At 40.2% G+C, this 27,868-nt stretch overlaps 1 protein-coding gene and 1 long non-coding RNA gene across 4 annotated transcripts; one reads left to right on the forward strand and one right to left on the reverse strand.

Annotated features, from left to right (window-relative positions):
- The first annotated feature begins 84 nt into the window (after window positions 1–84).
- Window positions 85–27,550, forward strand: LOC122183341 (uncharacterized protein F13E9.13, mitochondrial-like). 3 transcript variants are annotated; one of them, XM_042877225.1, is made up of 6 exons: window positions 85–125; window positions 838–920; window positions 9,592–9,772; window positions 15,242–15,392; window positions 17,354–17,481; window positions 23,271–23,986. In XM_042877225.1, the coding sequence occupies exons 3-6, from the start codon at window positions 9,613–9,615 to the stop codon at window positions 23,459–23,461; spliced, it is 630 nt and encodes a 209-aa protein (XP_042733159.1). In that variant the 5' UTR covers window positions 85–125; window positions 838–920; window positions 9,592–9,612; the 3' UTR covers window positions 23,462–23,986. The 3 variants fall into 3 exon arrangements, with proteins under 3 accessions (XP_042733159.1, XP_042733161.1, XP_042733160.1); XM_042877227.1 differs by lacking the exon at window positions 85–125 and adding an exon at window positions 239–294; XM_042877226.1 differs by lacking the exons at window positions 85–125; window positions 838–920; window positions 9,592–9,772 and adding exons at window positions 13,374–14,610; window positions 24,182–24,298; window positions 24,761–27,550 and having other exon boundaries at window positions 23,271–23,366.
- Window positions 584–4,439, reverse strand: LOC122183342. Its single transcript, XR_006180239.1, has 3 exons — window positions 4,374–4,439; window positions 774–1,006; window positions 584–642 (listed from the first exon to the last, which is right to left on the reverse strand). It is a non-coding gene; the product is annotated as an uncharacterized LOC122183342 (long non-coding RNA).
- Window positions 27,551–27,868: the final 318 nt, after the last annotated feature.

The raw sequence follows: 27,868 nt of genomic DNA on the forward strand, positions 1-27,868 counted from the left end.
ATAGCACCACGACGCCGCGGGGCGGGGCGGGGCCGGCGGCACCGGGCGGAAGCGGAGCGACGCGGGGGGGCGGGAGGGGAGCGGGCGGCCCCGGGCGCGACCCCGCGGCGGAGGGGTGAAGCGAGGTGAGCGGCGCGCCGACGGGAGAGGAAAGGAGAGCGGGACGGCCCCGGCGCGCCCCCGCGGGAGGTCAGGGGGCGGGCCCGCCACCACAGTCCGCCATGGCGCGGCCGCGGCTCTTCGGGCGGCTCCGGGCGGCGGTGCTCGGCGTGGTGCACGTGGGCGCGCTGCCAGGTGAGCGCGGGCCGGGTGAGACGCGGCGCCGCGGGACCCGCTCGTACGGCGGGCGGCCCGGCCGCGGGGGGCCAGAGGAGGGCCCCGCGAGCCGGGGAAGCGCCGAGCGGGCTGAGGGCTGCCGAGCTGGGCCGGGCCGCGCCGGCGGGGCGGAGCTGCACGGGCCCCGCGACTGCGGGAGCTCGGACACGTGGCTCCCTGCGGCATTGCGCCCGGCTGGCGCTCCGCTGAGCCGGGGCCGAGTTGTCCCCGGGGCTGTGTGCCGGCCGGAAAGCTGTCCCGGTACGACATCGCATAGGTATCCCTCGAGTCTGCGAATGACTTCACGAGTGAGCAGTCACGGCTGACCTGTACAGTTCAGGAAAGGGAAGAGGTGCCGCTGGGGTGCATCTCAAGGAGGTGCAGCAGCCTTTTAGGTGTTTTGCCCCGTATTTTTTCCCCATTTTATTATGTCAATGCATTAGGGTAAGCTGCCTTACCAGAAAACCGTTACCATCTGTATGGTTTGCCTTTGCACTGGCGTAAATGGCACTGTTGTTGCAGGGACACCGAGAAGTTCTCTTCCCTTGGCACAAATCATCGATCAAGCTTGTCAAGAAGCAGAAGTATACAAAGACGCTGGAGTTGTAAGTCCTGGCTTCCCTCTTCCCATGGCAGTATTAACACAAAGCTGCTTCTGCGTACCCAGTGGTTTGAATTGAGTCTGAGTGACCTAGAATTCATGAAAAGTACCTGAAACCACTGAGTTTGGGGAGCCATTTAAACCTGCGTTTTTTATTTCAACACAAGTAGGCCTCAAAGTTTCAAAACCCGAATTAAACATCACACACATCCTGCAGAACTGGAAAAGCTTAGATTCAAACTGTGCAATTTGAGTTGTTTAAATAGGATTGCTATCAATTTACAAGAATCAAGTCAACAACAACAAAAACAGATGGAAAGCTGACAGCAATATGAACTGTTGCTGGCATTATTGGTATCCGGATGTAGGATGCTTCATCATCTAGTCTGACAAGCTGCTTTCCTTAGCTCTGCTTGGCACACTGCTTTCATAAAGTCACGGCACAGGCATAGGCACTGCTTGCTTACAGGCTGCAGGATTCCCCCACAGTTTGTGTTTGTACTACAGTAGCATTTGAGGACCAAAAAATTATCTTGGGTCCTTTTCTGCCCACTGTAATCCTTGCATCCTAGGCTATGGGAGCAGCCATACCTGCTTTGAATATTCTCAGCCAGAGGCAAGAGAAGGCTACTGATGAACTGCCACTGTAGCTCTGAGCTGCAATTTTCTGCTAAACTTTGAGTAGATTTCCACTGGGTTATACTTCAGCAGCATAAATTACAATGATACTTTACAGATAGAATGAAATGGAACCTAAGAGCTTAGTCTAAATTATAGAAGACCAAGTTCAAAATGCAAGACAAGTCACATGATGGAGGCTGTGGACAGAGCAGTGGTTAGGAAAACCACTAAGTTGGGAAAGCCCTGGGAACAGCTGTTGAAAGGGTAAACAGCAGTGCAGAAGAACAGAGCTCATTGATGGGCTCCATTGCCAGTGAACAAGCTGACAATGTGCAAGACATATACCAGCTAGAATAGTCTAACTGCAAGCTGGACAAAATAAGTCAGTTTTCTCCCTTTTCGTACTTGTTGGAAGGGAAGAGTGCAATTGCTCTGCCTTCTGTACTGATACATTCTGTCTTGCCTTCATGACATCAACGTGAGGTTGAATGTGATTTGGTCTACATCAGAAGAACAGCAAGGACTAGTCTTCCTGTGTGGAAACAGTTACACAGGTGATGTGCAGCCCTAGAGCCATTGCCCACATTTCAGTACTTATTTGTTTCCCTTATATACTAACCATACACTGATACCTTAGCAGCAGAGAGGAAACACTAAATATACCTAAATGTGAGGGAGAAGATAGAAGTGATCACTTTCGCTGCTGACATGGACAAGGTCTCAAGACAAACTTTAAAATCAGTGCTTCCACAAAATTCTAATTTGGGTTAGTATAAACCTTGCTGTCTTCTCAACTGATGTATAAATTCACGCTTCCAGCTTCACCTCTTTTCTTGCTGTATTGCAGTTACTCAGCTCGTATTTTTAAAGCCACCTCTTAGGTAGGCAGATGTGAGGTGAATGCAGTCATTTCTACTAATTTGAACAAATTCAGGGTATAACTACATTGCCTCTCTAAACTGTAATGACATAAGCATACAGACCAAGCCAGTCTCCATTCTAAAGATCCATACATGATAGTGTTACATCAGTAGGAAAAATAAATCCTTTGTTAATACATAAAGGTCAAGATAAACAGGAGAGCTTTCACAAATATCCCTGTGGTTGCCAAACATTTTCTGTAATTCATTTATGTAGTTTTTTCCAGCACTTTAAGAGAAGCGTGAATTTTGACAGTAGGTACTGAAGAGCTTTGTGGTTTCTACACAGAGATCACCTCTCTTCCAGACTGGCTTTCCTGGTTCTGCAATGGGAGTATCTGATTTCCCTCCTACTACTCAGGCTGAACTGTGAAACTGTCCATTTTTTTCCCACAGAACTAGAAATGTGAGGGTTTTTTTTCTGTGGATGTTTCTGGCATTATTTCTAAGCACCTGTGGTAGCCTCTGGAAGATTCATAACTATGTTGCTGCTGCTAGATGTTCACATGTTGCCTCAAGTTGCTTGAGCTGGCATTAACATTTGGAAATATACTGTATAGGCTTGCTCACTCAGTATGCATTGCACTTGGAAGTAAATCCTAGTTTGTTCAGGAAAAAGGTGACTGGGCTGGCATATTAGCAGCTGAACATAATAAACATGAAAGATTTGTGGTATTAGAGCACAGTAATGAAAACAAGCGAGAGCTCAGCTAGGAAACCATCTGTGCTAAAAATGTATATGCTTTATACTTGTATTGCTAAACAATGACATTCCCTAGGCAAGATTTTTATAAGCAGCGATCTATGAGGCATCGTGGTCCTTCCAATTTTTATCTGCTTTTGTTTAAGCAAAAAGCACTTGCAAAATATGCAGTGAAGTTAACTTTCACTCCTGCAAGTGAATCTAAGTAAATTTTGCTTTGTAGCTGGAAAACAGAGCACAAATTCCTTCCAGTTTCACTGATGTAACTCATTTTACTACATGCTATTTAATTGTAACTACGTGAGCAGATAACAGTGATGAGTTGTATTTTTTCTTTAAGAAATACATTATTTACATAATGTTGCACTGCATTTCAAATATTACAAGTTTTTTAGTAGGCTTGCTTCTTTTTTTCTAGTAGATACAGTCTACTAGAGAGATTCCTGGAGATACAGTCATTCTGATCTTCCTGATTCTTCTTTTGCCTATGTACCTGCAAAGTGATGCTCAGTATCTGGTCTGTAATAAGGTATTAAAAAGTGAGCAGTTCCAAGCCAAACTACCACTGTAATTATAAGAGTAATGAAGTTAAGGCTATTTGGTATTTACTAGTAGTTGAAATAAGCTATCATTTCTGCTATAGAGACGTGCTATCATTTGGATTACGGAGGTACAGATGTTAGCAGTAGAGTAAAATAGCAGGCAAGCCTCACCACAAATATCTCTTGTTATTTATACAGAAGAAAAGTTGCCTACTTACCTAAGTTGAAGTAGCAATCTCTTGTTCTAGAAGTGAAGTTTTTATAGTGATTGTCTAAGTACAGCAAATAAATGCTTTGCAAAGCTGATTTCCTTCATATAGAGGTATATGACTCTGGTGGCAGGAGGAACTGTAGTTCTCAGTGCACACCAAGTTTATCAGCAATGAGCATGATGCAAAAAGCCTTTCTTTCTGTAGGAAGCAACAGTTGTTTTGCACTTGCAAAAATTAAAGTAACACATAAGCAGCTGTGGGTAAAGCCTCTGTTATGCAGAGCATCAGGGTTAAAGTTACCATAGCAAGAAGTTATATCAGATAGGAGGTCAAGGTTTTTTAAGTGATCACTTCTGTAGATAGAATAAAGAAAATAGCTTTTCTATTTTATATAACATATATTTATTGTAACAACATAACACAGTGGGGAGATGTTACAAAAGAAAGACGAGTGCTCACCTGTCTCCTAGTATCTAGATTCACAGTAGGAACTCCACAGAGAAGGAATCTCCACCAAGAGATCCTTCCCCAGTGGCAGTCAGCCCTTCAATGAGGTCTAAGAGAGGTGCAGCCAGACTCCACTCCCTCCAGTCACACAACTGAATTGCCTTCACCTGTGCTCCCAAGGCTGACTGGGTCTTGTCTCCAGGTGCTCAATCAGTGGTTCAGACCATGACACAACAGTCTCTACATACGCCACCCCTTCACAGCATGAACCAATGATTGGATCAGCTGGAGGGTGAGCCTTCCCCAATACAAGGCTCTAACACACCACAGCACTCATACAATTGCCTATCGTGATGCAGGTTGATACAACGTAAGATGGTTGATGATCAGTTTGTGATTAAAGTTCATGTTCTTTCATGGGCCAGTGCTCAATGGGTTCACTGGAGGCATACAGTGGACCAGGAAAGGTTTGGCTCACATTCCATCAGCCCCACGTGGCCCACCACCAGGTGTCATGCTGATCTTACAGTGACACCAGAGCATCTTGATGTCACATTGCTTGCTTTTCTGGTGATCCTGCGGACTCAAAGAGATTCGTGGGGAGTAGTATAGATGTTTTGGAGTTACCAGAAGGGGAAGGTCCACCTTTCATGGCAAGATACAGGACATGTTCCTGTTCTGGTTCAACACTTCAGCTTGCACCAGGTCATGTCCCTGCAGTCTGTACCACACCCTTTGGCCCAATATCTGAGGCTGCATACCTATATCAGGTTCCAAAGGGGGAGTCTGGATTTGCCACAGGGATGTGATTAAGCTCCCTTTAGCAATGAAAACCAGAGTGTTGACTATAATGTCTGCAGGCCATGTACCTATTACGTGGGGGGGGGGGGGGGGGGGAGAGGAACTACCGATCCCCCAGTGTCCAATGATCTCCCCCAAGGTGAAAGTACACCACACCATTTTGATCCTACTTGCAGCTTCCAAGGTCATTCTACTTTACAGGTGCCAGTTTCTAGGTTCTCAGGGCCAGGGAGCAGAAGATTATTTTCACTGCCAATTTTGAGTCTTACCCAATGATTGGTGCCTGTACCTGGGAGGCCCATGTTGTCTGTAGCATCTTTAGGGCACCAGGTCTGCCATCATTAAGCCTTTCATTCAGCTCTACAGGGTTTCATAGAGTCACTTTGGCCATGCCTGCAAGAGTGGAGAGTCTGTCTTCAGGGTAGCCTTAAGAATACCATTATGGTGTTCAATAAGGCCTGCCCCCATCAGGTTATGTGGCAGATGGAATTGCCAGTCACTGTTTTCTTCTGTCCAGCACTGTATTGTTGTACCAGAAAAATGAGTTCCTTGGTCACTCTTGATGATTTGAGATGTCCTGTAGGCAGCCATCAACTTGATGAGTGCCTTGATGGTATGTGCCTGCTTCACTGTTTTGTGACTAGGATGTCTTGAAATATTCTGCCATGCAGGATGGGGATTGAAAGATATTCCCAGTATCCCACAGGGGACCCCATTTTTCAACTGAAGTTGAAAGTCCATAATACACATATCCTAAAAATCCTGAAATATGCCCTGGCAGAGTTCTGTCTATAGGGCAGAATTCTCCCCTGTAACCCACTTAAAGATATTCAGTAGAACAGCTATTTCAAATATTTTAATCTGACTGGCTTGCCAAATGTAACAGTAGAGGGACCAGCATGATGGAAAGATGTTATAAAGATGCAGCAGCAAAGGATTGGTGCAATACTACAAAAGACAGAAGTGCTCACCTGCCTTTGAGGATCTAAGCTTGCAGTACAAACTCCACAGAGGAGGGATCTCCAACACGAAAATTGTCCCCAGTGGCAGTCAGCCCTTAAATGAGGTCTAAGAGTGGTGCAGCCAGGCTCCACCTCTTCCAGTCACACAGCTGAATTGCCTTCACTTGTGCTCCCCGGGCTGACAGGGTCTCATCTCCAGATGCTCAATCAGTGATTCAGGCCGTGTCTCAACAGTTCCCATACATACGTACATAAATAGTTTTTCTGTGTAGGCAAGGGGCTATTTAAATGACTTGTTTTCCAATAGCTAGCTATGTTACAAGGGTGCTTTGCAGATAGATAGCAGTCTATTACCTTTTCACTTCTATAGTGTTTGAGGACTGTTAAAAGTAGGGCTACTTTATATAAAAGTATCACTTCAATTGTTCTGATAATCAATGGAAAAGAAACCCAGAAGATTTTGCTGGTGCCTTATCTCCCATGTTCCAAAGAGATTCCACTTTGGAGCATGTAGTTCGGTTGCTGTTCTCCTAGGCTTAAACACTATTAGCTTAAGTGCCAAGATCTTGAATCCAGCATCACTGTTTTCTTTCCACCATTTTAATTAACTGTCTGATAGTACTGAAGTCTGTTTTATATACATATAAATTCAGTAAACACCAGAATCTGTGGTGTTACATTTTTATACAAAAATATGAAAGAAAGCTTTGAGTTAACGCATCTGTAATTCAGCTCTCTGTATTACAGAACATATGTTGTTCTTTTTTTTTTTTTTAATTAAACAAAACATAATGTGCAAAGGAACAAGGTCTATTAGATGGTACTAAAAGAATAACACATTATTAAAGTAATACCAAAAATAGTCACAGGAACTGTGGACCTTGAGGCTATGAGAAGAGAGCTATTGAAAAGTGAATAAATATAAGGTTGAAGAGAAAAATGCTGGAATCCTCCTGCACGTTGAACAGGAATTCAATCAGATGCTTGTCTTATGTACAGTAATATGGCTAGAGTCCCTAATTACTTTTAAAATAATTGTATTTTTTAATATAATGGAATAATTTGCTTTATGCAAATGCTGAGCTGTTGAATCAGCAACAATTCATGGAAAGCTCAGTGTTGCTGTGATGCTGCCATGGGATTCTGCCACTGTGTTCCCTGCTTGGTCAGGAGCACCCCATGGCCTTTTCCAGGAGCTGTGTTCCTGGCACGACAGCTTCTGCTCTGCCAGGAGGCCTGGTGCTCTCCTGGCTGCTCCTCATGAGCCGACAGTGTGCCCAGGTGGCCAAGAAGGCCAATGGCATCCTGGCTTGCATCAGAAACAGCGTTGCAAGCAGGAGCAGAGAAGTGATTGTTCCCCTGTATTCAGCACTCGTGAGGCCGCACCTCGAGTACTGTGTCCAGTTTTGGGCCCCTCACTGCAAGAAAGATATTGAGGCCCTGGAACGTGTTCAAAGAAGGGCAACAAAGCTGGTGAGGGGTCTGGAACACAGGCCATATGAGGAGAGGCTGAAGGAGCTGGGAATGTTCAGCCTGGAGGAGAGGAGGCTCAGGGGAGACCTCATTGCTCTCTGTAACTTCCTGAAGGGAGGTTGTAGTGAGCTGGGGGTCGGCCTCTTCTCTCGTGTCATTAGTGATAGGACCAGAGGGAATGGCTTCAAGCTACGGCAGGGGAGATTCAGGCTGGACATGAGGAAGTATTACTTTTCAGAAAGGGTGGTCAGGCACTGGAATGGATGCCCAGGGAGGTGGTGGAATCACCGAGCCTGGGGGTGTTCAAGGAAAGGCTGGATGTTGTGTTGAGGGACATGGTTTAGTGGGAGCTATTGGGAATAGGTGAACAGTTGGACTGGATGATCTTTTAGGTCTTTTCCAACCTTGGTGATTCTATGATTCTATGATTCTATGATTCTATGTAATATCCTCTGCCCACTTGAGGTTTCTTGGACTGAAATTTTATATTAAGATATGCTGATGAGTGGCATGAAATAATATGTAGCTCTCATGTTAGGTGCTCATAATGTTAGATCACATTTCCCATTAATAAACTGTGTCCATTTGTTTTTAAGGTAGCACATATTTTGTGTATTTAAATGCTTATCTACTGGTTATTTGGTGAAGGCAGTTGTGCCCAGGTACACCCAGTGTGCATCCCTCATGTAACTGGATTGGCTGTACTCTTCTGACAGATTACTGACAGTCTGTTTCCTCTCCCCCATCTTCCATGTTGGGGGTTCATTTATGATGCCTGTGGCATGTAATTTGGCCGTTAAATGGTGACTGCTTTTTGTACACTTTAAAAAGGAAAGATGCCCAAAAGAGCATCTGTACTACAACAAAGCTCAAAGGAGCATTTCATCTACGAATTTTTTAAAGAAAACCTTTTTCTCCCCATCTTCCTGATTCTCTGTTATTGATTACTTAAAAAAAAAAAAAAATCATCTCCTTGTAATGGATTTCTTCTAATTTCTTTTAAAATGTTCTTTCTATTCTGAATGTTAGACTGCCTTTGAAATGCACAGCTCTCATTTTAAGGATTTTGATGTGTGTTTGAAGTTGAGAGAAAATAGAATTTGTTTTCTTTACATACAATTAATTTGTCTTATAACCTTTTTGTATTTTTCAACTGAAGCAGGTGAGAAATGTCTAGCCTCATAGAAAGTTCCCACTGCAAATGCAAAATGTCAGGCTTGAAATATGTTTCAGGGCTGTACTTTTACTTTTGTGTTAGTCCTCAATGTAATTATATGATTTGCAATTGTTGAGAAGTTTTAGTATATACCAAATCACCATTGAAAATGTCCAAGGCACCAGATGATGTACAAAGATTTTCAATAAATTGCATCCACTCTATCAGTAGTCTATCAGTAGAGTATTTCATTGTCACTCCATTGTTTGCTAAATGTATGTTCTTGTGGAGGGAGAGGTATAGTTGACAATAAATAGCAATAGCTTTCTTCAAAGCAGTCTGAATTTGGAATGGGAAGAAATATGTCACCCTGGGAACAGGCATGTTAATAGGCAAACAAACAAACAAACCTCCTTTATTTTTCTAAAATAACACTTATTTTCTGACATTAATTCAAATTGAAAATTGCCTTGATTATCTCTACATCATCAGTTATCCAAACATACTCAATATCCCATATTCCATTTGGGTAATTGAAGTTTGACTCTGCAGTACTTTTAATGAGGTGTAAGATTTAACTCATTCGCCTATAGTTCACGTCCTGGGATGGATCAAAGGAAAACTAATTGATGAATGTATAATTAAAATCGCATTTATTTCTCTTCCTGATTTCTGTGCAAATGCCGTGCTGTTGATGAAAGCACTTTTATAAGTGGCTATATGCATCGACACAATTTACTGGAGATAATCCGCCCTTTGAAGGAAAACCTTTAAACTTCTGTGTCTTTCAACACAAAGCTTAGCACCGCAGTAAACTTCCTTATTCTGATGTCTGCAGGATGGCTTGATAGTGGAGAACATGCACGACCGGCCCTACACGCTGTGCCCTGGGCCTGAGGTGACGGCCGCCATGACGGCAGTGGGCACAGCGGTGCGGCGGCTCTGCCCACACCTCGCCTTGGGCGTCCAGGTGCTGTGTGCCGCCAACCAGCAGGCCACGGCCGTGGCTCTCGCGGCAGGTAATAGAAATGACTCCTCCGTTATTACTGCTGTTTGCCGTGGCATTTACTCTCTGCAAATTGGGCATTGTACTAACATAGATACCATGAAAAATGAGACATGAAAAGCTCACTGTACCCTGAAAAAACAGAAATTAGATTTTGAGAAAGATGCCTGCTTGATTATAATAGATGATACTCGCACGGTGCTTCAGTAGGAGGCAGCTTAAAAATCCCAAGGCCACTGGCGCTGCTTTCTAGGTGAAACCTGTCTAACTGTAATGATTAGTTTAAACCTACTCATGTCTAAGAGCCACCTTTGGTGTAACTCTATTTACTTCGGTTAAACGATATTTGAAGATTAATTTAACCCGCTGTGGTTAAGCATCCTTTTCAGCATCTAATTATATGTTGTTGCTACTACTGGTTTCTATTAAAACTAAGTTTTCATTGCCTTTTTTTTATGAATGAATGGAATGAAGCTTTCTGTTAATTTTTTTAAGTGCATAGCTACCCAAACTACTGAACATTAAATTGCATGCAGGGAAATTAAGTACAAATTAATTTGTCATTACTGCAAGAATACTAGATTTGCTAACCCTTCAGTTTCTAAGCTTTGCTGGAACAATTTTAGTTTTCACTCCCTGATCAAAAGATAGAGACTGATTTTATAGGGAACGCTCGTACTTCCCAAATCCTTCAGAAATTGAGAGTCTATGTTTACTCAAATTGCAAATGCAACTGTAGTGAGTTGGACACTTTGTAAATTTCACAGGTTTTCTAAATAGGCAAAGTTCTGTAAGAATGAAAAATCAAAAGATGCTTGTGCTATATGGAACAAATTCAGTTAAAATAACATTGAGTAACACTCATTTTTCTTGGGGGAATTTCTGTTTGTTGATACGTTTTGCACATGGATTTGGTTTGAGTGCCTTAGAATCAGAAGCTGACACTTTCAAGGTATACTTGAAGGCTGCTTGGCAAACCATCACAGCACGCTATTTCTGCTGTGGAGACTATGTGAAAAATTAAGCCAAAAAAGATGACAGAACCCAGTTTTGCTTTTGTTTTCAGGGGTTGTATGCATGTAGGATACTTGAGATGCATTGTATTTACACACCTTACTTTTAAAAGTAATAGCTATGCTTCCTTTTAGGAGTGAAATTGATCACTGTATATGGGATGTAATGCAAGAGCAATGAGTTTCTCTTACTCCTCAGCAATTATTAATGAGTGAGAGAATTCCTGAAGGGCTTGGGTTTTGCTCTGCTCTTCTGCTGTTCTGCACTATTTGCTCTGTAACTGGAGGACAGCAGCTAGGAAAAGGCTGTGTTTAATGCATTTCATTGCACTTCTCTAAAAATGATTCTCAGGCTCACTGAGCAGGAAAGCAAAAAGAAAAGAAAATCACTTTAGGCAAAGCAATAGTAAAGGGACTGACTCTGTAGGTAGAAAATCTTTTAATAGTTTTTCAGTAGCAACCTAGTAGTGACTTTAATATGAATGCCATTTTAGTTGTCATTAAAGATAGCTATTAATTAAGGAATCCTCATATGCTTCAACTACAAAATATTTGCTGAATGTGTTACACTTAAAAGCATACGGAGTATTTTCTGCTACTATGCAGTCGTTCCATTTTCTCTGTGGAAACTCCTGTCTCTGGTAGAAATAACTTCAGAAGAGAACTGCACAGGGAAACCGTAAGTGGTCTTCAAGTGTAGGTAAAGATTTTATATTGTAAAGAGAGGGGGAAGAAGTCAGCAATTTTATGGTGTGACTGAAAGGAACTCCTCAGCAATGTGTGTTTGTGCTGATAAGTATGTTTTATAGTAACAGATTAAAATACTAAATTTTCCCAATGTATTGATATGGTACTGTTATCAGACTTATACAATAATAAAATCGGGGGATGAGAAGGCTGAGTTTTTGTGTTTGTTTTTTTTTTAATCTTAATCTCAAGCACTTATTTTTGGGAAAGTGCACCACCTTAATAGCTGCTTCTAATGGCATCCTCCAAAGACTGTACAGAAAGCAGAATTTGTGTGGTAGGGTTACTGCTTTCAATCAGTACATTATTTACAGGTGTACTGTGTGGTTTATAGAAGCACATTATTTCCTGTTTGTAGTTTCTTATTTAATTACTACATCTGCTTCAGGTTGAAAAAGAATGATGTATCCAAACAGATCCTGCGAGCAATTGTAGAAGAGATAGAAATGCTCCCTTACTCGTTTTTGTTTAGCAAACGTTACTGGTTATCATTGTTCAGTGCTCAGGAATGTTCACTAAGCCCGGGTCAGATCTGGACATCTTATTAGGTTTCCCTTACTTATTTATCAGTGTGTCTTGTTTTCTGAAGTAAACCACTGTTTATGCTTGGGCTGTCTACTGAATTTCATGTCCTCATGCTCTGTTGTTGACCTACTTCCACACTACATGGCTTTTCTTTTATCGAAAGTTTGTTAATTATGAAGCAGTAGTCATCTTAGAGAGGACTGTTGTGTCTAAAGGAATCATCCAAAGGCCCTCAGCTGCTATCTGCCGTTTTCCTTGCATTAGGGAGACCATGCATGGCTCCAATCCATCAGTGTATGTCTTCGCAGAGGAGCTACGGAGCCTTTACAATACTAGGGGTATACACCAATAACAGTCTCTATATTCTTTTGCAACTCTGTGTGCTTCCATTACGAACATGTACAGGTAGTGATTGAAAGAAGCAACTGGCCCATCATTAAGCTAATGGAGACAGACACGGCCTGCAGGGGCTACTATACAGTGCAGTAGTGTCCATGTACCTGCATCAGCCAGTATTACACTTCATGAATGAGAACTCAATTTCTAACAGTTTATCTCCTGCCATCTCCAGCTGACTGTGAAAATACCCTTTTTCTTTAAGGATCCTTTTACTGAAATCCCACGCGGTCACTGTTTCTTAATTAGTCTTCAGTAATGATAATGACTCAGTTGGTAGCTGATTAAACAAGGCTTCATATCAGAAGACATTCCAGGTACCAGATATCTCCAGGTCTTTTATAAATACAGCTTTGCTGTCTGAGACAGCTCTTCTCTTGCAGCCACCCACCAGCAGAGATGCTCCGCAGGAAGGTGTGGCCAGTGATACTGTTTAAAATAGGATAGAATTGGCTGGAAAAATATGCTGATTTTTAGTTACATATTTTTTTCAACTAATGCCATTCTAATACGGCTAAACTGAAGTTCAGCAGGTGAGTGCTTATTTGGGGGACACCTGCGGGTGCTGCAGGACAAGGCAGCAAGCACTGGAACTTTTGCAGAGATGAGATGAGAAATATGTGCTGAAAGCACTGTTGGAGACACTGCTTTTTCCAGGCCTGGAACTCTTGCTTGTGGAATGAGCTGCTTCTCAATTTAATCTTGAAGCTCTGTTTGGTAGGTCCTATTGGAAATTTCCTGTACCTGTTTTTTAGTGAAATTACATGATATTTTTTTTTTGTTCCCGTGTAAGTCAGAAATGAGACTGCCTTTTAACTATTTAGCAGGTATTCCTTTTTGACTTACTTAATGGGAAAATAAGAAATAATACCATTTTCACAGTTTTAGTGAATTCATTAATGGAATCCAATTAGGTCTTCATAAAACAGGCAGGTAATGAGTTGGTGTCTGCTAGAATTGGTTAAAAATAGTATCTTGTTATCCTCCAAAAACTCCAATAGTGTGCAACTCTGTTAAACTAAGAACAATCCTGATGTTGGTCGAGGAAGTCTTGAATTCTTAAGTTAGGGAAGTACAAACCAAACATCGGTAAACATGCAAGTGGTGAGCTTCAGTAGGTGAATAGCCCTTGTCCTGAGGTAGCCAGTAGGATTGCTATGAACATTTATTAGATTTCTAGGGTGCTTGATAGTCTTGTGATTAGAGGAGAATTATTGTTTTTCTTATTTAAGTCTGATTTATACTACAAACTTAGTATTTAGATAGTATTTACAAACTTAGATTTGATAAAGCCTATGGCTAATATTCCTAGATGCACAAGTCTCAGTCTTACCTACTAGCACCTTTAATTATACTTGTGACATATTTGTGTCTTTAAATCCTGAGAATACTCCATGCTTTCTCACCTGCTAATCTCAAGGCATAGGACAGCTTATATTTGAGTTGGCACCATCTGTGATGTATCATGTTAGCTGCAGTCTGTGTTGCTAAGCAATACAGGCTCTTTTCCATCAGGCATAACCTTTTGTTTCTGCAACTTCGGGGCTTTTGGAATGAAACTGAAATCTAGCTCTTAAAATAAACAGGAACCTTGTCATTTGGTAAATACATTTTTAAAAACCCTTTCTGTTTACGTCTGCAATGTGTTAAGGTGAGGCCTTCCTTGCCTAAATAGTTCTCTGTTAGATGGAATTGCATCCCTGAACGCTGCTCTCACATGCATTTAGTTCCTCGATGTTTCCACTCCACTTAAATGTGCAGCTGACTCAAAGCTGGAGAAGCAATAGAACTTCAGAGAGCCTGGAAGGGAGCTCTAAAGCAAACTGGAAGAATAGAAAAAGCTGCACAAGGTGTTTGCAGAGCGTTTTCACATCCTAAAGTGTGTGTGAAGTGAGCTTCAAGGCTGTGGAAGACTGGAGAGGAAAGGGATACAATAAAGGAGTCAGAATTGTCATCTTTTGCAAAACAGCTGTGGATTAATTATGCTATGGCTGAAGACATCAGTATGTCAACATAAAGGTATTTCAAGGCTGTATAGGGGTACCTTATAGTAGATAAATGGTCCATCGAAATCATTTCTGTTCTCAGTCTTCCTTTGAAGTACCCATCGCCCAAAAGCTTCCTGATACAAAAGATGAACGACTGCTGGACACTGAGTTGCTGAGACGAGGTAGAGTTGATGCTCACCGTAAATTTGGAGTGGAAACTTAATCTTTCTGTATCTTTGGCCCAGCTCCAAAGGTCAGTCGTTGATGTGGTACTGTTCAGAAGATGTAAGTTGCATTCAGGTGGAGAGTCAGTGTATATAATGTATTGCAGGCTGTGTTTTCCTGCCTAATTTCCTGAAGAAGGAAGACATAGGCTATTCTCCTCTCTTTGTCCATGTCCTGGTTGCTTTTTGACCTGTTGTCCAATTTCAGGCATATTTAACAGTGGAACAGATGTTGGGAAGGCAGTAATACAGTGATGGGGTATCTAACAGAGGGGCAAAACCCAAGATAATGCCCTTTTTGGAGAGAAGCCGCATCGTTAGAGGATAGGAGCTACGTTTTGGCCTACCTATCCTTCATTCATACTTGCCTACTGGCACATCACAGCAAGCAGGAGGGCAGGGTGTGCTGTTGCTGAGTCTGTGCCCATGGGTACAAAAGTTTAAAAATGTGAGAAATCAAGGTTGATTAGTCTCAGAGAACATGGAATGTCTTGTGTGGAGGTCAAATGAGGGACAGATATTTTAGTATTAGTTCTTCAGGCTTCAGGTCTAGTTAAGAGAATGCTAATTTTTTCTTTTCTTTTATCAGGTCTTGATTTTATTCGAGTTGAAGGTTTTGTGTTTTCTCATGTTGCTGATGAAGGGATCATAAATGCCTGTGCAGGTAACCTGCTACGATACAGAAAACTAATTGGAGCAGAGAATATTCAGATTTTTGCTGACATTAAAAAAAAACACAGGTAAACACAAGCAATATTTATGTAAATATTAATGTAATAATGATCTTATGCTTTTCCCCATTTTCTGATTATTTTATATCTGCTCAATGCCAGCAAAGTTAATGATAAAGGGAGAACTTCATTGTTTGAGCGAGGTCTTGCAGTGCTATTAGGGGATATGTTTAAAAATAAATTTGCACCTGTAAGCCGCAGGTTGCCGCATCTGTGAAGTTTGTAGTTTAACCTTCAGGATTTATAAATGCAGACTGTAAATGTCTCACATCTGGTGTCAGGTGAGGTTTTACATCCTTATATGCCTATTACGCTTAAAGAAATTATGTTTCGGGAGGCTAAGCATCCAAGGTTATTTTTAGTAATGCAGCAGTTTCCATGTACAAAGGATCCAAATCATAATATTCTGGTGCTTTAGAAAGCTGTTCTCTTTTTTCTCCTGGCTGCCAATAGTACTGCTTTCTTCCACTTAAATCAGTGCTGTCTATGTACGGATTATGTTCTATGATTATCAAACAGAAGGAACTTTTGACAGATGAACCCAGTTTCTTTTTTGCTGATATCTTAACTGTCACACAGTATTTTTAGCTATTTATATGTCACCTTTTTTTCCTGAAGAACTGCTCAAGTGTTATGTATTATACATGCTAAATAACCTAATTAAAATGTTTGCATGTAGTATGTAGGTAATCATGAAAACAACCATGTTGGGAAGATCATAAATATCTGTGTTTTTGTGGTGGTGTTTTTTTTAAATAACTTTCAAGATAGGTAAAGAAACAATGCATTATGATAACATTAAACTTTTAAGGTCCTTTCAGATTGGTTTATTTCTAATGACTTAAATTCTTTTATATATATGTGTGTATATATGTAAAAGACACTACATTAGACTTCTTCATAAAAATTGATGATTGTATCATGTGGTCTTTCCTTTGTCTTCTCAGTTGATAGACTTATATTTCGATTATACTTTGTAGGTGAAAGGATTTGCTTTTTAAAGTGGAAGGTTTTTGCTACAAGGAGATTCCAAAGCTGAAACGATGTTAAGAGCCACATTTCCAACTCATTTTATGTATTAGGGACTTAGGCCTGCCTTCCTCCAGCTATATAAAGGGAATGCTTTGTCTTGCACCATCATCACTAGTGAAAAGCACTGCAGTCAGTGCATTCTGCCTCTTACTGTAGGGATCCAAGTCCATCCACACTGACCCAGGAAAGAGGAAGACTGTCACACCTCATCAGTGCAATGGGTTGACCATAGCTGTTGTTGCTTCTGCATTTTCAATTAAGCAGAAAGCAAAGTCAGATGCTGAACTAGCAAAGAAGTTCTAAACCCTTTCAAACTTTAGAATTGTTTAAATTAAATTACTATTGCTGTAGGTTTCAAAGCATATCACCCATATATCAAAAGCTGCTGTTGAAAAGCTAGGCTGCAGGTAATTTATGTTTGTAATTGCCATGTAAGGTGATTCCTGTGATTATGTTATAGGTAATAACTATACTTCTGTTAGTTGGACTTTGTGAAATGAAGTGAAGGATGTTAATTTCATTCTAGGTAACAGAACGTGATTTATGAATGACTGAGCCATCCGCTGCTCCCACTTGAAGTCAGAGAGCTGTGTGTGAGATACAAGTGCTCGACATGCACACAGCTGTCTGAATTGACACTTGGTAGTTCACCCTTAGCAATCGCTCTTTAGAGACAGAAGACCAAGAGCAGTGGATTGAGCAGTTATAGCTCTGAGATGGATAAGGTTGGGTCTCTATGATTCTATGATTCTATGATTCTTTCCCCTTGTTGGTATTGTAAAGTTATTTCCCATTTTAAAGCGGGACCCTTACCTTCTCTCTCACAAAGCCTGATTTTCGGTGTTCTGATAGTGAGGAAAATGAAGAAATGCCCAAATAAACATTGATCAATATGTGTGTGCTGAAAGTAACCACGGGGTACGTTGTGCTGTTGACAGTGCTCATGCCCTGACGGCAGATGTCAGCGTGGCTGAGACCGCCTCTGCTGCTGAGCTCTTCCTGGCTGATGGGGTGGTACTGACTGGTACGGCAACCGGGCTGCCTGCAGACCCTGGGGAGCTGAGAGGTGAGTGGACACACCAGGAGCATGCAGCAGGCCCTGAGTCAGCTTCTGGCTATACATCTCTGTATGTGCTGTTCCTTAAGGAGAAAAAAAAAGGGAGAAAAATGTTCTTTCATTGCAGAGTTTGACTAGATAAAGCAAAACTGATGTGACTGAGGTTCTATGTGGATTGTCTGTTTTACGTTTCTAACCAACTGTTTGATGGGACATAAGTTATTTCAAGCCTTTATAATACTGAATGATACTTAGTATTACTTTAAAATAAACAAAGCAAATGAATGTGAAGACTTTGTTTTAGAAATTGATACTTTTTAATATCTTAGTATAAGAAAAAGCAATTTCATAGACCTAATAGAAATAGCTAGCTAAAAGTGCTCAACTCTTCAGTGAAAAGATTTATATTTTTCGGAAAGAAAATGAAAGTCCTGCAAGAAAAGGGTTATTATGATATGGCACCGTTCCAGACAGTAATAGCAGGGAAAACTTAGAAGGTTTTTTAAAAAAAATTGTTAAGTTTGTTGGTACAAAGGAAGATATGACATCAAAGTCATCAAATTTGGTAGTTCACATGCTATCATGAAAATTCAAATTTTCATCACTAAATTTCAATTCAGTTTCATGGCTTGAATGTCAAGGCTTGTCTACATAAAATAGAATGTGTAGTTTCTAGGTTTTACTTCTGCTGGCACAAAACAATCTGGCGTATTTTGAAGTGCCAGTGTGTTCAGCTCAGTCTATCAAGGTGAACTCTAAGCTCAGTGAATGTGCATCAAAGTATGTCTATTTGTCTAACCTCGAATTCTTAAAACATGCTTGCTGAAATGAAGCCAAAGGAAGTATCACTTCTTGTATAGACAAATCAAAAGCTCTATTGGACTTCTATGAACAATTTTTGTTTCAAGTTGCTGTCCTACTGGGGGATCAAAATGCAGAAATAATTATTGCATGTTTGGTCGAAGTTAAATGATAGTACCTTTTGGCAAAATATATTTTTCATAAAGAAAAATAGCAGTATGATCTCTACTTTTTTAAAGTATATTCTTCTCTAAACCATTCAATCACAATTCCTTCTTTATTTTACAAAAGAAGGAGGTGAATAACATGCTCTACTTGGTATGGAGACCAGCACCCCAAACATCTCTTGGAATAATTTAAAATCATTGCATGTTTTCAGGGCTTTATCCATATTGTACGTGCTCATCAGCATTCAGAATGAATGCTGAACTTGTCAAAATGTTTTGCTTATTTCACATGTGTTTACAACACAACTTTTTTGCCAAAGAACAGGTGATAGATGACTATACTTCAGTCACCAATGTTAAAATGAAAGTGGTGGTTTGTAGTGAATACAGAGCTCTTGAATTTGTTTGAGTGTTTGATAAGGTGAACTGGAAGTGATTCATAGAACAAAGCACCCTGAAAGGCTGCAAGAGAAAAAGACCGAAAGAGACTGCAAAGTATTGTTAATCTAAAGATCCACCTCTGCCTGAAATGCATACCACTGTATATCCCTATTTCTCAGTGCACATTACATTAAAATAAGTAAATAAAAGCTGACAAATCTCGGGGCAGAATAGTAGCTTAAGTTCTGCTTTCCAGCATGCATGTACGGCCTCCTCTCATGCCCTGCACTGGAGGGCACCAGATGAGCTGCAGGCCCGCAGGCTGCTCTCAGGCAGGACTCCAAGCAGGCCTCACCACTGCCTTTCCTGCATGTGAACCAGTGTGCCAGTCACAGCCTTGTTCCTTTTCTGAGTCCAAGGAACAAAATGAATCAGAGTCGTCAGCAGTAATGATGTGCACACATCGATTTTTTACATGTGTAGTGAAGGCAAGAACCTGGATCATGGGTTTGGTTTACTTAGGCCACAGAATTCAGGCATTATCTGCACCACTCAGGAGAACAGTGGCTTAACACAGTTAAGAGAAGAGCTTAAAAATCAACACTCAGTAGTGTGAGGAAATGACAAATTAGGCATATCTATGTCAGTATATTCTTAAAAGGAATCACTTGTACAAAGTTGGTGTGATGTGAGTGAAATTCAGCAGTTCACGAATGTATGCAGCACCGGATGAGTCGTACTGTGATCATACAGCTGGGCACCTTTCATCATGCTGCAAAGCAACTCTTGAACGACAAACCAAGAGACAGATGAGGTTTTGTCACGTTTTTTTTCTCTCCGCTTTGTTGTGCAGTAATATAGAAGTGTTTTTGCCTTTGTGTCTGTGTGTTGAATTGACTGACTTGTGATGGCATGTGGGAAATGAGTGTTTCTCTGTCAAGCCAGAGAAATGTGTTCGGCAGGGTTTTGTTTGTAGTTTCTTTCACTGCCTTCCTGAAGGCACCTGTGGTGCTACTCCCAGCCACACGCTGTCAGGTTTTCCCGCTGGGAAAATGCTGAAGTACCTGGTTGAAATCCAGCTTGTGATTTGAGTGACCACAGCCTTTGCATAAGGACTGCCTAGGTATCTTTATGAACAAAGTAAATGGCCTCAGCTGAGCAACTGGTGGAAAATATCACAAAGCCCAGCAGCTGGCTCCGTTACCTCATCTGTTAGTGTGCATAGAAGGGGTGTCAAAACTGATTCATTCTCCTGCCTTTTAATGGACTGTTTAGGTCAAAATAAAGGCTGCTGCCTTTGCAGTACCCTCCTATAGATAATCAGGAGATGCAAGTCTCTGGTCTGTACTTTTCATAATCCCGAAATTTAATGACAGAGAAAAAGTCCTTTGAATTAAAAAACTAAAATGGGTTACAGTGGAACATTACCATAAACATAGTGTTGTGTATGGTACAGTGATTACTGCATATGAAAAAGCTGTTAAAGAAGAGTAGTGGAGCAAGTTATTAGCACAGTGGTACTTATTTTTACGCCGCTCTTTGCCATTGTTTTCAAGCTAGGAGCATTTGGCCTTTATTTCATGTAACTTGTGCACACCGTAGTTCAAATGCTTTCATTGTGCTCTGCAACCAAGTGCTATTTCATTTGATTTTATTGAAGACATATCTGCAGATGCACTGTCAGAAGAAAGAGCACAGTGCCCTCTAGTTACAGTTTATTGATATAGAAAAATGTGTGAGTTCTGTAAACTTCAGGATCTTGTTATTTTAACATCAGAAAATTGTTTCCCTTCCTGTTTGCATCAAACAATATAATCAGGAGAAGAAAGCTGAAGGAGTCTTTAAACAAGGCTCTGTGTTTAGAGACATTTTGACAGTGACTGAACGTCACCATGCGGAAGCATATCTCACCACTGTTGCTTTATTTTCTTTTACAAGTTAGAATTTGTATTAACACAGCCGGTAGACAAGTCATATTCTATTCATCAACTGTAGGCCTTGATATGCTTGGAAACGACTTAAAAGTAGTATCTGTAGCATGTTTAATTAGATAACCCAGTCTCATTGTATGGTGGGCACTCCCATTCCTGTTCTTCACATTGACAGTCTGAATAAATCTCCAGCACAAGAGTTGTGTGTGGGCTGCATGTGTCATGCATGGATCACAGCAGGAGCTGCATACCTTGCTACTTTTGAAAGCTTCATCATTTAGTTATCTTCTTACAGTTTCGCAGCAGTCTTAGGTTCTGCTGTTCAAGTCTTTGTTAGGGCAGAACTATTGTCATACACCCATGGGATCATGCTCTGTTTAATTATTTGGCTCTTCATTTTTCCTGCTGATGTGAAATAATTGTAGAGCAACTGCCTACTAATGTACCTTATGCATTTGTCTTAAAAACAAATATTGACTTGGAATGTTGTTCCTCTGGGAATGCAGTAAAGATGTTTTACGAATCTGTGGTCAGTTGTAGCACCTTAATTATGCATTGGTATGTACATAGATCAGATTGAATATTTCAAAGAGCACAGAGATACTATATACATAGAATTCTATTTTTTTCTAGAACAGGATTTCATTAATAATGTTATAAATAACAGAAAATGAATTATTTCATTGCTGTAAGGAGGATGAATTTAGAAATATAAGATATGTGAAGAAATAGGCATCATTTTAATCATATATGCGCTATCTTGCTTTGCTTAAAATTTTCAATAGGGGTTGTGTGGATTTTCTTCTTTTATGTTAAAAATTTTTTTGTAAGAAGCAGTTACTGTTCCTAAGTGGGAAAATGGTATGGTATGAGACCTAGAAAGATATTCAAGAGCATTTTAATTGATCCCCTTTCTCTGGTGAAGTAGGAAGGTGACACATAATTATTTTTCCCTGAAGCATCATTAATAATCTAGGCTTCTGATGAAACTTTATTTAAATAAACAGTGTTTTGAAGCAGACTTTTTTTTGTTACATATATACTGTCCCTAGTTCCCTCGAGCTTTAACCATCTTACGTCAGCTTATTAGCAACAATTAAAGCAATTTATATCTTTTTAAAGATCAGAAATAATGCTCTGCAGCATTCTCAGGATGCAAGGGAAGAAGCGTCCAGTCTTGACTGACTCTTAGGATGGTCAGTTCAAAATGAAAGGATGAGCAGGATGCCCAGTAATTCTAGCCCAGTAATTCAATTCTTTTATTTATTTATTTTTCCCAGAGCTAGTACTGGGTTGAGTTCTGAAGAAAATACTCTAATGAACTTTTATGTGTCCACGGAGAGCCTTTCTATGGCCAAAACAGTAGCACCTGCTGAATGCAGAAAAATGTCTTTTTCATTTCATTGCCATTTATAGAAAGAAGAGGCGTATCTGTGCCATCTTTTGTGTTCTGGTGAGCTAGCTGGAGGTATCAATGTAGCCTATTGCTGCTTGGTCTCCTACTTTCATGACCCTGAAACTTAGCAAGAAGCAGAGAGCATGTTCATTTTTCTTTCCCTGTGAATAAGGCCTTTTTTGTTTCTTCAGTGAAGAACTTCTGCTAGTTGTCAACATAGCATAAATTCAGCAGAAACCTGGCAGAAATATACACCAGTCTAACTACCATTATTGTGATTTAAACTGATGACTGAAGAATTGTAATGAGCACAGCTCTACTGAATAGTTCTGCCACTTTTAATGATCTCACCAGACTCGCAAAAGTCTGAGCTGGTATAATAAATGGAAACAAGAATTTCATCTTATTCTTGTAGCTGTGTTCTGATTACTTCATAGAAAGACTGGGGGGAAATGGTATCTATCCTACATGCTACTGCAGTGCAATATTAAATGATTGCTGTTTTCAGTCTATGTGTAGTACCTCAAGTGCATTGAGCCTCCAAGCACAATGGCAAACAGACATGTTAAGTAGTTGGGATAGTTTCTGCTTTGCAAAAGCTTCCTCAATCCAACATCTCTTCTTACCGGGGACAAGAAATAAAAAGGAATGCAATGGAATACAGTAAAATGCACTGCACTCTCAGCCAACCAATTTTCCTTAATCTTACTTGAATCTTTTTTCTTGGAGGGTGGGAGGGGGGAGAGAAAGGAATGTACGTGTTCAGTGTTGAGATGCAGCTTTCATGTGCTCTGTAGTGCTGAAACAGTCCTCTGACATGTGATCAGGAATGTTATGTTGGACTTGACGATGCTCATGGGTCCCTTCCAACTCAGGATATTCTTTGAAAGTGGGATTTTCTCAACAGTTATTGAGAGCTAAAAGTGTTGGGTTTCTTCATCTAGAACGTCTGTATCACTATTGTAAAAGTAAGAGATGCATGCTTACAAATTTCTTAAGACTTACCTTCCTTTGCTGTTGAAACTCTGCATAAGTTAGAGCACATCGTTTTTACGGAATTTTAAAGATGGATTTAAATCTCAGAGGATTTAATCCTAATTTTTTTTTTTTCCCCCACTTCAGAGGTTCAACATGCTGTGAAGATTCCTGTTTTGATTGGATCTGGAGTTACTCTGGAGAATGTGAAGAATTACTTGGATGCAAATGCTCTAATAATTGGTTCGTATTTCAAGAGAGAAGGTTATTGGGTGAATGGTGTTGATCCTGACCGAGTGAAGAAATTTATGGAGCACATAAGTAAACTGAGAGAATGAGTTAGTCAGCAAGCACTATTTCCCTGTTTGTGTACATAAATGCAGTGTGATATATCATACAGAATTAGAGCACAAATGTGCACTTGAATGGCTGATAACTTTAAATGAAAACGCACATCATCTCTGCAACTAGCTGTGGAACATGGTGGCACTTTACAATGAGCTGGTGCTATGGTCTTTGTTTCTAGACCGTGTGTTTCTGTGGCACTCACAGCCATTGCCAAGACAAAACCAGCTCTCCAAATGTGTGTAGCATATTCTCTCCTATAAGTAAAGTGCTTACGGATTGCAGGATGAGCTGAGTTTTGTTTTGCATGTTAATACAATAGGACACCCTAAGTTTACAGCTAACAGTATTGTAAATTGGACAAGTTAATTAGCCTTTCAGTTTCCCCATCTGTAAAATGATGATAATAGTACCTACATCACAGGGGGGTTGTAAGACATAATGAATGGATGAACGTACAGCACTTTCATCTCCTCAAATGAAGGGCTCTATTAAAGTTCAAGATCATTATTTTTTCATTAGAATTGTGCATTTATTACAAAAATGTAGTAATTGTATACCATACAAAAATTTAAGATAATTGGGAAATTGATTTACCTACAATACTTATTAGGGAATAAATGTAAATATTTAATTACATTTTAAGTAGTGTTGGAATTTAGTCAAAATGCTTTCCAAAAAATTGGAAATTTTAATAAAGTCTTATTTTTCAGCAAGCTCCTTCAACTTTGTACTGCTTCAGACTAGCATTAGTGACATTACAAACTGCCAGGTTCCTTCCAGCACACAAGGTGTAATTATGATGGAATCATTTCTACCAGAACTGACAGGTAAACACAGATTTTCATTTTTTGCTGTAAAACGTAGAGAGAAAATGTGACAGACTAACTGTATACTGTAAGACTCCCCTTGAATTTGATCTTTTAGCTCTAAGGAAGTTTTTTAGAAACAACAACAACAACAAAGGATACCTGTTGTGTCACAGCTGTATAAACTGTGGACATATGTTTTCATTCCTTGGGACTGTGAGCTACATTTGCCCTCTGGGATCTCTCTCTTTCCTTGACATCTATGCATCAGGATTCTGCCAGTGCTTATGCAAGTTATATTGTACATATCAAAGCAAGCATACAAATGTATGGCTTTTTTCTGTCAGCTGGCAGAGCTCCCATGCTTCTCTGAACAAAACATACATCCTCCTTCAAAAGGCAAAAGAGATTTTCAGGAATCATAGCTTCATTAATAGAATAGTGATTCCAAAACATCACAGCATGAGATTATCTTTTCCTCAGGTTCCTTTTTTCTGGACTAGCCTGTCTCCCACATGCCTCCCATCAAAAGCAGACAAATAACTGTGGTGAGCTGACCTCTAGAGAAGCGATTGTTTAGCCCCTATGGCAGCCTTGGCATTCTTCTGCTTATCTCCATTTTCCTCGTAAGTACGCTGACAAAGTTTCAGTGCATAGAAATTCTTCTAGGGGCGTCTTTATTGTGAGTGGCACTACTTCTTGAGTCCACATTTACACAGGCGATTTAATCTGCTGAGCGTTTGGACTTCCATCAAAACTACTTGTCATAAAAAAAGGAGCATGCGTGGATGAGCCACTTGCAAGAAGTAAAATTAAGGGAAAAAACAATGAAGGAAAAAAAAGAAGGTGAGGTCACCCTCAGTCACCTCCAGCTCTCTCTCCCAGCTGCTGGTGTAGGCAGAGCACAAATAGTTGAGGATCACGGAAATGCTTTCTAAGTTCTTTTCTCCACACACTCATTCACTCTCAGCATATTCTGAGGTATTTATCAGGTCAGCCAATGATCTCATTTAACATCTAAGTTGTTTGAGTTCCATCCTATGCCCTCTTTATTGAGGAGAATTATCATGCTAAATAAAATAACTTAGGTCTTAGTGACATCAGTATGCTTAGATTAGCACACTTTCACCTTTCTGTGATAAGCACTGTTAGGGTTTTCATAGTTTTCATTGTTTCACAGAAGATGTAGTGGTGTTTGGGCCAAAACATATTTTCTGTTGTTAATAACCTCAGAAGTTATTTTCAGTAAATTCGTAAGCTAGGAAGGCTGACATGAGCAAACACTTGCACGTAGTCAGGTGAAAACTACGAGCGGTATTACTGTTTAGTGATAATTATATGTGAGGAATGGAATGCCGTTGCCACAAGTCACATTAATTACTGTATGAAAATAATACGTGCTACCACCACGTTGAGTTGGCTTGTACTCATTCTCTTCTTAAAAACCAGAAGCGATTGTGACTTTGAGGGGCTTTTCATTCCTAAAAGGTAAGGGAGAACTACTTTGTTTAGACCTCGCGTGCAGCACGGAAGTACTGCTGTACATGGTCTTTGTATGAGGAAAGCCTAGTGTATTTGTGTCATACTCATAACACGTCCCAGTACTACAGGCAGTCCTTGCACCATCAGTACTTCATTTCACACTGTGTAACACTTAGAGGACAGGCTGTGAGTTGGACTTGTGTTATTACAGATAAACTCTAAGTGCAAATCGTAGGGACTGCAGGCAAAGGAAAGCCGATTTGAAAGCCTGGAAATGTGATTGATCACCAGCTCTCTATCATTCTTTGTGCTGAAAGTATTTGTCTGGCAGCATTAAGCATCTGCTTGCTTGTTTCACACAGATGCTGTAAGTAGAATTTGACCTTTTGTTCGGAAAGTGTTTGAATGTTTAATGTAAAAAATATGAAGTTATCAGAAAGGCTGCCTCTTTTGGGAAGAGCATTCAATTTTTATACAGCCCGAGTTCTTAAAGTACTTTGGAGCATGAATAACTTCAGAGCAGAACAAAGAAGGCAGCGCTAATGTGTAGAAACTCCAGAAGTAAATAACAGCTGTTCAAGAAGACTTCTATTAAATATGTATTAATTAATTTGAAGTGCATCACTTAAATGTGTGAAGAGATTATCTTGTGTTAATTTACATTAAAACACACAGCACTTCTTAGCCTCATTACTGTATCCTAAGTGTATCCTAAGCTATCACCTCATTCCACACTGAACATTTTGTTGGGTTTTGATTGCTTTCGATTTGCCCTTTTAAAATGTCAGATAGTGGCCTCTTTCTTGATGGTTCTCTTCTTTCTCATGCATTTTATTCTTTCATGGCTACTGTGTGTACTTGTGTCCATTATGTGATTAACAGAAAGATCATGAAAGTGTATCAGTGACCACTCACAGCTCAGTTCCTTGATGTGTCCACCTGAACTTTGTGTGTGGTTTTCACTGTTGACTTGTGAACCAGAAGGAAGAATACAAAGGTATTAATGTGATACCTTTAGTATTACCTCTAGTAGAGGAAAGACACCTAGAAAAAAATGGGATTTCTTTAGTGAAGTTACAGAGATATAAAACTTGCTGATAATAATAGTAGACTTTGTGATCTAAATCAATCTATAAATCTCATTCCATTCATAACACCAAAGTGTTTTATCCTACAGGGTAACCTGAAGAGCTGCGATTCTGGACAGTCACACTAGCTTAAAAAGCCTATCTCCTAATTCTGGGTTTAAACTTCTGAGCTTTACCTTTGTCATCCGACTTCTGACTCCCATGAGAAAGTACTAGTTAGCCCACAGCATTTTATAGCAGTTCTTGTTCCTGCACCTATTGTAGCAGACTCATTGCTGAGAGAAAACTGAAGAATATAAAGGACTTGCAGGCTGGTTGTGGCAGAGCAGGAAAGGGGAAGGAAACTAGAATACCTGGCTGTAGCAAGATCTTGAAGTCCATGACAAATTATTACATAGCATGATTCTCTTGAGAGAAGTGAATGGGGATGTTTATCCCTCTTGACTGTAGTTTCAGGTTGTTTGCAGCCTCTTCAGTTAAGACTTCATGAGTTTGCACCTGGGTTACGTTTCCAGGATCATGTCTGTTTGTATGTGTGCTTAGGGAGACATCTTTTGCTAAATGAAAGCTGCAGTTTAGCAGGATAATTATGGCAATAGGGATGATATCTGTAGCAAAATCCAGGCTTGGAATTTGCAGTTCCTTTCTTTTGGAGCAGATTTAGAGACAGTGTGTTTTTCCTAAAAAAAAAAAAAAAAAAAAAAAAAAAAACAGAAAAAAAACCCACCAAAAGCAAAGATTTGCATTAGAGAAACTTCATTTTCTGCACTCTTGCCCTAACAACCAGGCAGTGTATGAGGGATTGAAGCCATTTCTACTCTATAAACTAGAGAGAGAATTGTTTTTAGCTTGTGTGGTTCTATAAGCATGACATCCTGGAGCTGGCTTTGAATGCATGATAGAGACAAAGAACTGATACTTAGATGTTGAGCTTAGAAACAGAACTGCCTTGTTTTGTTTTTATTTTGTTTTGTTCTTTTGCATTTGCAATGACAATCTTTGAAGCCTAAATGTTCAGAAA

Source organism: Lagopus leucura, unplaced genomic scaffold (genome assembly GCF_019238085.1).
Source record: "Lagopus leucura isolate 7727_CA_CO unplaced genomic scaffold, USGS_WTPT01 Super-Scaffold_100017, whole genome shotgun sequence".
NCBI classification, from domain to species: Eukaryota; Metazoa; Chordata; class Aves; order Galliformes; family Phasianidae; genus Lagopus; species Lagopus leucura.

What these genes read in the sequence shown, in the direction of transcription:
- LOC122183341 (XM_042877225.1), top strand. Translation starts at nt 9,613, where the DNA reads ATGCACGACCGGCCCTACACGCTGTGCCCTGGGCCTGAGGTGACGGCC. An exon ending in GGCCGTGGCTCTCGCGGCAG is followed by an intron (nt 9,773 to 15,241) that starts GTAATAGAAATG and finishes TTCTTTTATCAG; the next exon opens with GTCTTGATTTTATTCGAGTT. An exon ending in AGACCCTGGGGAGCTGAGAG is followed by an intron (nt 17,482 to 23,270) that starts GTGAGTGGACAC and finishes CCCCCACTTCAG; the next exon opens with AGGTTCAACATGCTGTGAAG.